Raw genomic sequence first — 15,255 nt, forward strand, 5'->3', positions numbered from 1 at the left:
CTTATTTTAAAGATTCAATATGGTTTCCTGTGCGGCATTATATTAAATAAAAAGAAAATTAAATTCTAAAAATTAGATTAAGGCTGTCTAGACAAAATAATAAAAAGGAAATTAGAAAATTTATTAGGGAAATCAAAACTAGTGTACACTCCAACAGGCAATGTGCCTGTGGTATCAAGCAACCAGTAACTGGTTACAATTGCTAGTCAGAATGCTCATCTGCCACTTCCTGTTTAACTTGTCATTCATCTCTGCCATTGTGGGATCTTGCTGTGTGCCAGATCCCACAGCAAGATCTGTGGTTGCCACATTTACCTATATTAGTGGCTACACTTCAAAATAATTAAATTGTATGTAAAGCACTTTGGGGCAGTTTACTTTCCATCCATTCTGCTCAAATAAATTACCTGTTGAAGGCCCTGGTATCTACTGAGGCCTTCAGTTGGTCTTGATTTCCAATCTTCAGGACGTTTCTGGCTCGTAAAAGGTCCCTTGCTCGATCTTCTGGTACTGCAGTGGCATCTCTGCTACACCACCACTAGGGTTTCCTCCATTGCAGTGGTGGGATCACTCTTGACAACAGGAATCCCGCCAGGAGCCCACTGTGTATACTTAATTAGCCCCGAACCAGGAGAATGGGTTGCGGCTAAGTTGGGCCAATATCCACCCTGTCAGAATACCACCCCAAAGAGGAGAATCCCTCCCCATTTGTCAGAACTATAAAATTTCATAAGCTTATTGCACAAAACTACTCTTTTCACATAATGCAGTGATGTAACAGTACTGACATAATTTATCTAAAACACCTTTGCACTCAACAATATATACAAGAGCCATGGACTTACTACTATAATGATTTGCATTAAAAATAGTACAAATTATATCAAATTAACTGTTCTGAGATTAGAGCCAACTTGCAGCTATAGATTTTCACATCGATGACCTTTCATTAGAACTGTCACCCATTCTGTTTCTCTCTCCACAGGTGCTATCTGACCTGCTGAGCTTTTCCAGCATTTTTGGTTTTTATTTCCGATTTCCAGCAGCTGCAATATTTTGCTTTTGTTGTAGCTTTAGCTTATACATCATTCACTCCAATAGGGTTGTGTTAGTTTGTTCAGACCTTTGTATGACATTGTAGGAAAGGGTACAACTTCTTAATTACGAACCGCAAAGTCAACATTATCTTGCCCATTAGGGAGGAGCAGTAAAATGGTGTCTCTTTTTGGAACCTATTAGGACTGCAATTCCTATAACGGCCTTAGTTGAGGATAATCATCAATGTTTAATGTAATATATAAACATACTTTTTCTGCGCTTGGAGTACTGCCAACTAGCTAAGCACCGTCAACAAGACAGTGGTAACAGAGGTGTAAGCAAATAGGACATACAGAAATGACAGATACTTCTATGTTAGTTTTGTTATAAAGAATGTTACTTTACAATGGGCATACAAAACTCAATAGGGCCACATAAAGTTTTGATCCTCTCTGAACTAATTATGGGTGGAATTTAACATACACACACACACACACACACTCTGCCGCTTATTAGAAAATTGCACTGCCTGCAATCTTGTGTCCATTCACATTAATGAACCGAAAATCACAAGTAACACCCCCACGATTTTACATTAAATACAGGATCCGGCTGCAAGTGAGACCCCGCCAATGGTTCAAAGCTTCAGAAAATTCCGCCTAAATTGCCAACATAACTGACTCTTCTAACCTCCCCTGTTCAGGGAGAATGAACCAGAATTAGAACACCCTTTTCCAAAGAGTTTGTATCTCTGGTTAGTTTAATGCAGCATTTGCAGTGTTTACAATGCCATTGAAAGCACGAAATCCAAACATACTCCATTAAAACCTTGCAGTTAGATGTAAGCAAAATCCCACATTACTACAGGGCTTGAAAACCTTGAGAGAGAAGATCACAGCCATGTTCCTTTGAGGGAAGAAGCTTTAATTGCTTGCCACATATTAATACAAAGGTAGTATTTTGTGTATATGAAAAAAGTAAATTAAAAAATTATAAATCATATCCATATTTACAATCAAAGCCTCAGAATTTCCAACGTTTTTCCTACTTCTGCTTTCTTGCCGCCATTGAAAATGACTACATTTTTAAAAAATTATGTTGTGTTTTCATCTTAAACTGCTTCTTGTTCCCCCAATATGCCCACCATGGATAAACTTTCAGCAGTTAAAAATTTCTATCACCTTGGAAAATTGTAACCTCTCTCAACAGAATTTAGGATTGTAACAGTGAGAAATTTCATTGTCACCAGATGGATTTCTCCAGATGGTAATACATGATTCAAATACACGGCAGAAATCTGGGGCGGTGAGTGAAGTATAAATAGCAACCATTTTTATTAACATTATTTTATTACATAGGGTTGAGTATTTCTTTTTAAAGAACTTATCTGTTCATTACATTGTTTATTAGTAAAATCAAGTCTTTGGTGCTAAAAATTTGTACCAATAATGGTAAAGTCAGACATACATGGACATTATTTTCTAACCTTAATTACAGTCTGGGTTATAAATGAGTAAAAGTATATTGGACAGAACAAATAGGAAATCATGGCTTAGAATTACCGCAGAGCCAGTCCCACTCCGTTGCCCTAACTTCGCTGGAATTGTAGCGGAAACCCCACTGTTGCGCGTAACAGGTTTTCCACTGCATGATCGGTGAAGTTACCGTGACGGAGTGAAAACAGGTCAAAGGAAATCCCCTGCCTATTATTCCAGTTTATTGTGATAACAATATAAATGTATTTCACCTTAACAGGCACCATTAGATGCACTGATAAACCACCAACTTATGATATAAAATAAGTGTTGTTTTAATGACACTAAACACATATTTTTTGTTTTGTGAAATAATAAATGAAACCATTGTTACAGTATAATAACTGCAAGCTCACAAAGAATACCAGAATACTTTTGATTCTAATGAGCCATGCTGAAGTTAAGTTAGGCACATTATTGGACATCTGTCATGTTTGTGCAGCTCATCTTTAATCCTTATTAAAGTATCTGTATGGAAAAAAGACAAGATGTTAAACGATCTCCCTTTCAAGAAGAAAAATACCTGTTTGATAAAATGCTAATGACATATACTAAGCATTATGTACATCTAGATCTTAAATGTTGATAAAAATAAACAAATTCACATTGTGCATTTTAAATACAGTAACAGAAATTCATTTGCAGGAAAACAAATTGGGTTCCCTCAATGGCTCAGTGGCTAAGATTACCTTATGGTGCAGCACCATATTTTACAGACCAAGAAAGTGATCTCTGGCCTATGCTCAGCTGGCGGATATCAGCTATTGGTAACAGTGGGGGTGCTTTGGGCTGCTCTTAGTGTCACTGGTCTTGGAAGTGGAAAAGAAATCAGCCAAATCTTGATGGCAATCCAATGACCCTTGGTGGTGTATATATGTATGTGTGCGTGCATCAGATCAGTTTGGGCTATAATGCCAAAAGGAAAAATTTCAACTCATGTAATTTATATGGTCACTTTGACCTAGGCCAATTGATCTTTGAAATGGAGTCCAGCATTCCAACACAACATTAGCCAGGGGGTGTACTCTCACTGCACTAAGAAAAGTCCAAAACATCTTTAAAAATGTATTAAGCTCCAAGCTATAGTTATAAAAAATAGCCAGCAGTAACTAAGTTAATAACTCAATCTAGGGGTTGGGCTTGCATTCATAAATCAAATAAATGACCGCCTTGTAACTCACTGCTAGTCTTTCATCTCAAAAACAGATGCAGACCTTCAATTTGTGCCTCTACCCAGAGTCAAATCTATTTTTAGAAAGAAAAACTTTGTTGCCTTATGGACTAATAGGAAACTAGTAAATCCTGGCCATTATCCCAACTGTGAGTATGTAAGATGTAAAACCTTTTCATTTGCACAATTTTCTATATTAATTTTCCCACAGCCTTCTTAGTCTCTGGGGCGAATGAATAAAGAACTTCAAAGTTCAAACAATATTTGATCAGTCCATTTCCTTTGAAAATGAATAAAAATATCTTACATTTAGTTGGCCTCCCAGCTGGTAGTAAGAGAGTGCCGAGAGCTAGTCTGTTAGAAATACACAGATGCTCTCAGCCTGTCCAGACACTCTTAACAAAGTACCCCTCAGACAAAGAGATACTCTACTATAAATATATATCTATCATATTTTAGAATAATTATTTTGCACTATTTTTAGCAGTGCTTTATTTTAAATATGTTAGCAAAATTAATGCAAAAATATGAGGAATTTCACAATTTTGGGAAACCTCAGAAACAAAGATAACACTAGCCTTAAAAAATCTTTGGCTCCGCTTAACTGGCTTAAGTGCAATGAAGTGAATGTCAACGACTTCCACTCCTGATCCTGCCGGAGTATCTGCAATTACAATGAGTTCAACTGTTCTGCATATGTTGGGGGGAGGCACCCATGCCAGTGTGGGGGCATCTTTGGTGCCAGTTATAGGGGTGGGAAATGCAGCACTGCCAAGCAGCTAGCACCATGGGCTTAGAACATTTTTCATTTTCTGCCCAAGGAAGCAGCTTTAGCCCAGCTGTACTCCAGGTTCATTCCGGTGCCCAGGTCTCTGGGTAGTAGGGAGGCTGGGGCCGAGGAAATGCATGAATTCCCTCCCCTCACCCCCACCTCCTCAAACATCAGGGACCATGTTTTGGATGGAAGTTCCACATACCCCCAGGAATTTGCACCTTGTGAGGTTGCAGTTTTCTGGGTAGAAACCCGGCCTTTCTGGGCCCCGTCAGGAGGGTGTAATTGCAGTGTGACTCATTCACATAGGCAGTTTCCATTATAAATGTGGCCACAGCAATTTATAATGGAAATATAAAAAGGACTGAACATATATAAAATACTAATTGAATTACATCAGTGCACCTTGGTCCAATTATCTCCTGCCCTCTAACTCCACTTCACCTGCTGACCACATTTGGTCTTGACTCATTAGTTTCTTCAAATCTTCCTGAACTTCGAAACTACTGGGGCCAACTTTAGAAGACATCTGTAATGTTAGCAGTTATGTTATTAAATAGCATTATTTTATTTTTAATAAATTGAAAAATCTCTCTAATGCTTCATCATAGGCAGAATTTATTCAACATCTGAACATTACATATCTTCTACATAGCAGCCTCAAGTCTTACCATAATATTTTTGATCAAGCTCCATAATTATGTCACTATAGCATTCGCCAAGCTCCACCATGCTGCAACCCTCCAGAATTTTGCTCAAAGTACATGAAATCCTGAGGAAAAGAAATTATTTGACAACTGTGCTTGCAATTCAAACATCAATCCTGGTAAACATCAAAAACGTTTCCAATGTATTATAAGACCCTTAGTTGCAGTTAAAACTCCCCTGATGACTTAAAGGGAAAATACATCACATGATTTGGGAAGGCCCAGATTGTGAGTCCCTGGTTAGCTTATCTCAGGAAGAACATTGCTAGGGGTGTTCCACCTGATCTCAGGAGACTGAGGATAATTGTGAGGAGAGGAGGGAAAATGAGCCAGGGTTCCTGCTTCTGAATGGAATCAACAATCGTTGCTGAAAGTGGGCATGTGTTGATGTTGCATGATGGTCAAATAGTTTACCAACACTAATTGCCTTGCCTCATACGTGAAAATTACTTGGAACCAAACTTTAGCATGAATCACCTTCAGGGAATGGAGTGGAAATAGGAAAACTGTCTTTATGCTGCACATTTGCTGCATTATTACCAAAATATGGAACATAAGGCTGATAATTTATAATGATCTATAAACTATACTGCCCAGCAAGATCACCCAGACACAGCAAATATCGGAAAACTGGGTGGGTCAGAGCATATGCCCGGAAAGGAACCTACTATATTCTCCTCCACTCGGGGAAGGGGTGGGGGTTGTTATCGTGTAGATGAGGAATCGACATGTGGCGAGAACTAGGGCACAGGGAAGCCAGTGGACATTGTATCAAGCCTAAAAACTACAATATTTTTCACTGTACTGGTCTATACTAAACAAACAAGTCATAGAAAATTAACTTTATTTTCTTCACTTGCTTGTACTGCATGTATAAAAGTAATTACCAATATATAAAAAGGTACAATTTTTTAAAACTAATTTACAAATCACCTGCACTTCCTATTGCACTTTTCCTGATTTTGTATTAGCTGTAATGTTATTAGATCTTTAAGTCTGCCATTCCACCTGGACAGCACAATAAATGGCAGAAGCTCGAAATCTGCCAGGAATCACCTTGAACATCCTACAGTGCACTGAATCACCCGGACACAGCAAATATCGGAAAACTGGGTGGGTCAGAGCATATGCCTGGAAAGGAACCTTCTTGATTCTCCTCCACTCGGGGAAGGGGTGGGGTTGTTACAGATAGTGTAGATGAGGAATCGATGTGGTGAGAACTAGAGCACAGGGAAGCCAGTGGACATTGATGAGGAAGTGGAGCCTAACGTAGTTGAGTGGAAGCTTAAGACATGCCAGCCCCTGGTTACAGAGCATGCGGATCCTGCCATGAAATGAAGGGTGCTACGAGAAAAAACACATATGGAAGTTCTGCACGTATTCCCCCAAGTTGTGCGGCAGATGGCGGGGACAGCAGTGGAGTCCACTGCCTTGGTGAGTGCTAACATCAGAGAGGGTTTCAGATCATTGCAGTGCATTCCAGAGAAAGTGGCAAATGCAGGAATATCTGCAAGTCTTGGAGCCTCCTTAGCCGCTAATGTGGCGGGCATGAAGCGCACACTCATTATGAGCCAGAAGTGCACCACCCGCCATAATGGAGTAGGCCACTCCATTGGCGTCAGGAGTGCTTGTCAGAATTATACTGAAACCTGAATAGGTTATTTAAATTAGTGTCCTGTGCTTCTTGCAGGACCCATTTCCAATTCTGATATGCCCCAGTGCCTGACTCACCACGTGCTGAACTCATCCAGCAACATGTGGCATGAAAGACTCCTCACCAGCGCTATTTAAAAAGGGATCATACTGGTTTGTGATTTCAGGCTGCTGGTTAACTTCTGGGCATTTTTTGATGTCTATTATCCTTCTGGAAAGTTCACTTTGTCTAAAGAGAGCATGATTTTGCTGGTAGGTGTTGCACTGTTGTTGGCTGCCTCATAGATAGTTCGACTGCAGTCATGACTGGTCTCATAGGGCTGAATGATGAGGGGGAGCAGCAAGGAAGATAGCAGAATATGATGCCCTCCAAGGATAATGGAAAATGTAGGTGAAGACTTCCTGAGGACAGCAATACAACAACTTTTCTGATTCCTGCAATCAATCCCAAGAAGTGGCCAAAAATCTGCAAAAGCAATCTCACCATCAGCAGCTTCCCTTTAAACAATTACTTTCACTTTGATGAGAAGGTGCTGGCAACTGTGCTTGATGTATAGTGGTGTTCAATCTGAAGGGTTCCTGGGAAGATGAAAGTCATGGAATGTAGGCCTGGTGACATCATCCCATCCTAACTCTGATTTGCATATGGCAGCGACCAAAGGGCGGACACTTCTTCAGCCCATCCTGAAACCTGCTGCAATGTACAAATGGGCACCTGTGGGATGGAAATTCCTGCCACCACACAGGCACAACATTAATTTCTGCCGTGCCCCATCCCAGGAATTTGAGAGCCCTAATCTCCGAACAGCAGAACTTTGAATTCAGCACCATTTTAGCTCCTGTTGTTTACCACCTTTCCCTCCCCACAATGTCAACTATAATATTATTTTGTCACTTACCACTAGTAAGCATGCTCCAAGAAGGACAGCTTTAATTTTAACATCCAAATCCCCTGGAAACTGAATTCCGAAATTATCAATATCGGTGAGGTATTCTCGAATAAGACCTGACCACTGCTTTGATATCTTTCCAACAATGCTGGTCTCATCCAGACTTACAACCTGTTAAAAAAAAAATCAAAACACAGAACATTTTGTTTTGATTCAAATTATAAGAAAAATAACCTTCATTATTAGTTTCCTTCAGCCGAATTTCACCATTTCAATTTAAGTTAGACAGAAAGGCTATTGAACACAATGTTGATAATTCTACAAGTCATTCCTGCTCCCACTTTAGGACTAGTCATTCATTGGACTAGAAATCATTGTTGCTAATTGAAAATTTTCCAACATTCCTACTCAACAAATCTGCTGGGTCATTTCATCTCTGCTTTTGTATGAGCTATCAAACAAATCACTGAATACGTACAAAAGTGATGAATTTTCTGAAATAAAATAGAACTACTTATAAAAAATCTTACAAACCTCTTCTTTGCAAGTTTTTTTTTATTCGTTCATGGGATGTGGACGTCACTGGCGAGGCCGGCATTTATTGCCTATCCCTAATTGCCCTCGAGAAGGTGGTGGTGAGCCGCCTTCTTGAACTGCTGCAGTCCGTATGGTGAAGGTTCTCCCACAGCGCTGTTAGGAAGGGAGTTCCAGGATTTTGATCCAGCGACGATGAAGGAACGGCGATATATTTCCAAGTCGGGATGGTGTGTAACTTGGAGGGGAACGTGCAGGTGGTGTTGCTCCCATGTGCCTGCTGCTCTTGTCCTTCTAGGTGATAGAGGTCGAGGGTTTGGGAGGTGCTGTCCAAGAAGCCTTGGCGAGTTGCTGCAATGCATCCTGTGGATGGTACAGACTGCAGCAACAGTGCGCCGGTGGTGAAGGGAGTGAATGTTTAGGGTGGTGGATGGGATGCCAATCAATCGGGCTGCTTTGTCCTGGATGGTGTCAAGCTTCTTGAGTGTTGTTGGAGCTGCACTCATCCAGACAAGTGGAGAGTATTCCATCACACTCCTGACTTGTGCCTTGTAGATGGTGGAAAGGTTTTGGGGAGTCAGGAGGTGAGTCACTCGCCGCAGAATACCCAGCCTCTGACCTGCCCTTGCAGCCACAGTACTTATATGGCTGGTCCAGTTAAGTTTCTGGTCAATGGTGACCCCCAGGATGTTGATGGTGGGGGATTCGGTGATGGCAATGCCGTTGAATGTCAAGGGGAGGTGGTTATTATCTCTCTTGTTGGCGATGGTCATTGCCTGGCACTTGTCTGGCGCGAATGTTACTTGCCACTTAACAGCCCAAGCCTGGATGTTGTCCAGGTCTTGCTGCATGCAGGCACGGACTTCTTCATTATGTGAGGGGTTGCGAATGGAACTGAACACTGCAATCATCAGCGAACATTCCCATTTCTGACCTTATGATGGCGGGAAGGTCATTGATGATGCAGCTGAAGATGGTTGGGCCTCGGACACTGCCTTGAGGAACTCCTTCAGCAATGTACTGGGGCTGAGATGGTTGGCCACCAACAACCACTACCATCTTCCTTTGTGCTAGGTATGACTCCAGCCACTGGAGAGTTTTCCCCCTGATTCCCATTGACTTCAATTTTACTAGGGCTCCTTGGTGCCACACTCGGTCAAATGCTGCCTTGATATCAAGGGCAGTCAGTCTCACCTCACCTCTGGAATTCAGCTCTTTTGTCCATGTTTGGACCAAGGCTGTAATGAGGTCTGGAGCAGAGTGGTCCTGGCGGAACCCAAACTGAGCATCGGTGAGCAGGTTATTGGTGAGTAAGTGCCGCTTGATAGCACTGTCGACGACACCTTCCATCACTTTGCTGATGATTGAGAGCAGAATGATGGGGCAGTAATTGTCCGGATTGGATTTGTCCTGCTTTTTGTGGACAGGACATACCTGGGCAATTTTCCACATTGTCGGGTAGATGCCAGTGTTGTAGCTGTACTGGAACAGCTTGGCTAGAGGCGCAGCTAGTTCTGGAGCACAAGTCTTCAGCACTGCAGCCAGGATGTTGTCGGGGCCCATAGCCTTTGCTGTATCCAGTGCAGTCAGCCGTTTCTTGATATCACGTGGAGTGAATTGAATTGGCTGAAGACTGGCTTCTGTGATGGTGGGGATATCGGGAGGCGGCTGAGGTGGATCATCCACTCGGCACTTCTGGCTGAAGATGATTGCAAACGCTTCAGCCTTGTCTTTTGCACTCACGTGCTGGACTCCGCCATCATTGAGGATGGGGACGTTCACAGAGCCTCCTTCTCCCGTTAGTTGTTTAATTGTCCACCACCATTCACGACTGGATGTGGCAGGACTGCAGAGCTTTGATCTGATCCGTTGGTTGTGGAATCGCTTAGCTCTGTCCACAGCATGTTACTTCCGCTGTTTAGCATGCATGTAGTCCTGAGTTATAGCTTCACCAGACTGGCACCTCATTTTTAGGTACGCCTGTTGCGCTCCTGGCATGCTCTTCTACACTCCTCATTGAACCAGGGTTGATCCCCTGGCTTGTTGGTAATGGTAGAGTGAGGAATATGCCGGGCCATGAGGTTACAGATTGTGATGGAATACAATTCTGCTGCTGCTGATGGCCCACAGTGCCTCATGGATGCCCAGTTTTGAGCTGTTAGATCTGTTCTGAATCTATCCCATTTAGTATGGTGGTAGTGGTACACAACACATTGGATGGTGTCCTCAGTGCGAAGGCGGGACTTCATCTCCACGAGGACTGTGCGGTGGTCATTCCTACCAATACTGTCATGGAGAGATGCATCTGCGACAGGTAGATTGGTGAGGACGAGGTCAAGTAAGTTTTTCCCTCGTGTTGGTTCGCTCACCACCTGCCGCAGGCCCAGTCTAGCAGCTATGTCCTTCAGGACTCGGCCAGCTCGGTCAGTCGAGGTGCTACCGAGCCACTCTTGGTGATGGACATTGAAGTCCCCCACCCAGAGTACATTCTGTGCTCTTGCTACCCTCAGTGCTTCCTCCAAGTGGTGCTCAACATGGAGGAGGACTGATTCATCAGCTGAGGGAGGGCAGTAGGTGGTAATCAGCAGGAGGTTTCCTTGCCCATGTTTGACCTGATGCCATGAGATTTCATGGGGTCCAGTGTCAATGTTGAGGACTCCCAAGGCCACTCCCTCCTAACTGTATATCACTGTACTTCCACAATTATCAATATAAATCATTGCCTCAGTTTTCACTTTAGTTAGCAGAAGTTCTGAGAAATCAATACACATAAGATACACTCCCACATTAGCCATTTTTAGAGATAATCTGGGAGACCTGTGCATGGCCTCACAAATCTGGAGGACCCAGGCCAATGCTTGCTAGGCTTATTGACTGGAGAGTGGGAGCTCCTTTCCCTCAGGACATGTAGAACAGCTCTTACTGCTCGGTACATAAAGATGCATCTCTCTCCTAACTCAGCCCATGTGCCTCCGAAACCCTCACATCCAAACTAGAGTGTTCTAACAATCCCTTGGTCAGCCTTTCATTGTCCACCATCCATAAACTTTAGCTCATGCAAAACTCTGCTGCCCTTATTCTATTCTGAACCAAGTCCTGTTCGCCCATCACTGTTGTCCTTCCTGACCTACACCAACCCCTCTGTCCTTGCAAACTACCACCTCACGTCCAACCTCCCTTTCCTCTCCAAAGTCCTTCAATGTGTTGTTGCCTCTCAAACCTGTGCCGATCTTTCCCACAACTCCATGTTTGAATCTCCCCAGTCAGGTTGTCACCCCTGCCAAGCACTGAAACGGTCCTAATCAAAGTCACAAATGACATCCTCTGTGACCGTGACTGTGGTGCATGATCCCTCTTTCTTGCTTTCAAACTTTCTGCAACCTTTGACACAGTCCACCACAACATCCTCCTCCAACACCTCTCCTCTGTGTCCAGCTCAGTGGGACTGCCTTCACTTGGTTCCACTCTTCCCTATCCAATCGTAGCCAAAAGCTTCTCCAGCAAAGGCTTCTCTTCCTGCACCTGCACCGTTACCTCTGGACTCACCCAAGGATCGATCCTTGGCCCCCTCCACTTCCTCACCTATATACTGCCCTTTGGCAAAATCATCAGAAGACATAACGTCGGGTTCTACTTGTACACTGATGACACCTAGCTCTATCTCACCACTTCTTACGACCCCCCCAGTGCCTCTGTGCTGTCAGACTGCTTATCTGACATCCAGTCCTGGATGAGCCACAGTTTCCTCCAGTTAAGCATTGGGAAGACTGAATCCATCAGCTTCAGCCTGGCCACAACCTCCTTATCCTCACCACTGATTCCATTCTCCTCCCTAGCTACTGTCTCAGAAGGCACCAGACTGTGCTACTTGACCCCATATCCTGTCCATCATAAAAAAACGCCTACTTCCACCTTTATAACATCACCCGAATCCATCCCTTCCTTAGCCCATCTGTTGCTGAAACTATCATCCATGAATTTGTCACCTCCAGATTCGACTATTCCATCACCCTCCTGGCCGACCTCCCATTCTCCATCCTCCATAAACTTCAGCTCATCTAAAACTCAGCTGCCCGGACTCCATCCAGCACCAACTGCCACTCACCCAAGAATACGTGCTTGCTGACCTACATTAGCTTCCAGTTCAACACCTCAAATTTAAAATTTTCATCCTCATGTTCTGATCCCTTCACGGCATCACTCCTCTCCAACTCTGTAACCTTCTCCAGCCCTACAACCTTCTTAGAACTCTGCATTCCTCCAACTCTAGCCTCCCGTGCATCCCTCACTTCCTTTGTTCCATCATTGGCAGCCGTGCCTTCAGCCGTCTAGGCCCTAAGCTCTGGAATACTCTCCATCTCTCCACCTCCCTCTCCGCTTTTAAGAACTTCCTTAAAACCCAGTTTCGATCAAGCATTTAGTCACCCTACTAACATCTCCTTAATGGCTCAATGTTGATTTCTGTCTGATGACGCTATTGTGAAGTGCCATTGGATGTTTTTCTACATTAAAGGCATTCTATAAATGCAAGTAGTTGTTGTTGTGTTTCCCTATGTTACAATGGTGATTACGCTTCAAAAGCTGTGAAGCGCTTTAGGACATCCGGAGGTTGTGAAAGGTGCTGCATCAATGCAAGATCTTTCTTTCTTTACTTCTTAAATTTCTTTAAGTCTTAGATGCCAGTTTATGCAAGAATTTAAAAAGGAGTAAAATCCAGAGTCTACAACACAAGTGCAAACAGATGCAAATTGATCCCAGGACAAAATCTCATGAAATAATCAATCAATCATTCAGTTGAGCTTTATTTAAGAAATAAAATTAGAAATCACAGATATTCACTTTAAGGTGATATTAGCCAATAGGACATTACTCTGTCCATTATTTTAAAGTGGGAGTTAACCCACTCAACATAAACAGGTTAATGCCTCAACAAAAAAAAGCAGACAAAGAAATGACATAAAAATGCATTAACAGTCACACACTTTTAAGAAACATAAAAAAATAGGAGCAGGAGTAGACCACACAGCCAGTCGAGCCTGCTCCGCCATTCAATAAAATCATGGCTGATCTTCAACCTCAACTCCACTTTCCCGCCCTATCCCTACAACCCTTGATTCCCTTAGCGACCAAATATAAAATCAATCTCAGTCTTGAATATACTCAATGACTGAGCATCCACAGCCCTCTGGGTAGAGAATTCCAAATATTCACAACCCTCTCAGTGAAGAAACTCTTCCTCATCTCAGTCCTAAATGTCTGACCCCTTATCCTGAGACTATGTTCCCTAGTTCTAGGCTGTCCAGTGAGGGGAAACATCCTCTCAGCATTCACCCTGTCAAGCCATCTAAGAATCTTATATGTTTCAATGAGATCACCTCTCATTCTTCTAAATTCCAGAGCCCATTCTACTCAATCTTTCTTCACAGGACAATCCTCTCATCCCAGAAATCAATCTAGTGAACCTTTGTTGCACTGCCTCTAAGGCAAGTATATCCTTCCTTAGGTAAGGAGACCAAAATACCATTTGCCTTCCTAATTGCTTGTTGTACCTGCACGTTAACTTTGTGTTTCTTGTACAAGGACACCGAAATCTCTCTGAACACCAACATCTAATAGTTTCTCACCATTTAAAAAATATTGTGTTTTTCTATTCTTCCTACCAAAGTGAATAACCTCACATTTCCTCACATTATACTCCATTTTCCACCTTCTTGCCCACTCACTTAACCTGTCGATATCCTTTTGCAGACTACTTGCATCCTCCTCACAGCTTACTTTCCCACCTAGCTTTGTATAGTCAGCAAACTTGGATACATTACACTCGGCCCCTTCATCTAAGTCATTAATATAGATTGCAAATAGCCGAGGCCCAAGCTCTGATCCCTGCGGCACCCCACTATTACAACCTGCCAACCCAAAAATGACCTGTTTATTCCTACTCTGTTTTCTGTCCGTTAACCAATCCTCAATCCATGCTAATATTACCCCCATTCCCATGAGCCTTAATCTTGTGCAACATCCTCATGTGTGGCACCTTAGTGAATGACTTTTGAAAATCCAAATATACTACATCCACTGGTTCCCCCTTATCTACCCTGCTACTTACACCCTCCAAAAACATGTCAATTATGATTTCCCTTTCATAAAACAGTGTTGACTCTGCCTAATCATATTATGATTTTCTAAGTGCCCTGTTACTACATCCTTAATAATATATTCTAGCATTTTCCCTACTACTGATGTCAGGCTAATTGATCTATAGTTCCTTGTTTTCTCTCTCCTTCCTTTCTTGAATAGCAGGGTTACATTTTCTACCTTCCAATCCGCAGGGACCCTTCTACAATTCTGGAAGATCAAAACAAATACATCCACTATCTCAGCAGCCACCTCTTTTAAAAAGGTGTAGGCCATCAGGTCCAGGGAATTTGTCGGCTTTTAGTCCCATGAAGTTTTTCTAAAACATTTTCTTTACTAATCTTAATTATTTTAAGTTCCTCCCTCTCATTAGACCCTTGGTTCCCCACTATTTTTGGTATGTTTTTTGTGTCTTCTACAGTGAAGACAGATATAAAATATTTGTTTAACACCTCTACCATTTCCTTATTTCCCATTATAATTTCTCCTGTCTCTGCCTCTAAGGGACCCACGTTTACTTTCGCTAATCTCTTCCTTTTTATATACTTATAGAAGCTCTTACAATCTGTTTTTATATTTCTTGCTCATTTACTCTCATATTCAATTTTCTCCCTCCTTATCAATTTCTTGGTTATCCTTTGCTGATTTCTAAAACCTTCCCAATCCTCAGGCTTACTACTCTTTTTAGCAGCATTACAAGCCTCTTTTAATCTAATACTATCCTTAACTTCTCTAGTTAGCCATAGTTGGATCACTTTTCCTTTGGAGTTTTTATTATGTGAACAGTAATAATCTATAGGTGATAACAAGATAAATTAGC

The 15,255-nt window shown here is 42.4% G+C and overlaps 1 protein-coding gene across 4 annotated transcripts in view; it reads right to left on the reverse strand.

Moving 5' to 3' along the window:
* Positions 1 to 1,941: 1,941 nt before the first annotated feature.
* The window catches only part of LOC137323032 (phospholipid scramblase 1-like), an 85,970-nt gene continuing 72,656 nt past the window's right edge, over positions 1,942 to 15,255 (reverse strand). For all 4 annotated transcript variants that reach the window (XM_067986391.1, XM_067986392.1, XM_067986394.1 and 1 more), the window contains 3 exons: positions 7,776 to 7,937; positions 5,188 to 5,288; positions 1,942 to 3,041 (listed from right to left, as the gene is read on the reverse strand). In XM_067986391.1, coding sequence (XP_067842492.1) covers positions 5,223 to 5,288; positions 7,776 to 7,937 — 228 coding nt within the window. In that variant the 3' untranslated portion in view covers positions 1,942 to 3,041; positions 5,188 to 5,222. The remainder of the gene's footprint in view (positions 3,042 to 5,187; positions 5,289 to 7,775; positions 7,938 to 15,255) is intronic.

Source organism: Heptranchias perlo, chromosome 6 (assembly GCF_035084215.1).
Source record: "Heptranchias perlo isolate sHepPer1 chromosome 6, sHepPer1.hap1, whole genome shotgun sequence".
Lineage (NCBI taxonomy): Eukaryota > Metazoa > Chordata > Chondrichthyes > Hexanchiformes > Hexanchidae > Heptranchias > Heptranchias perlo.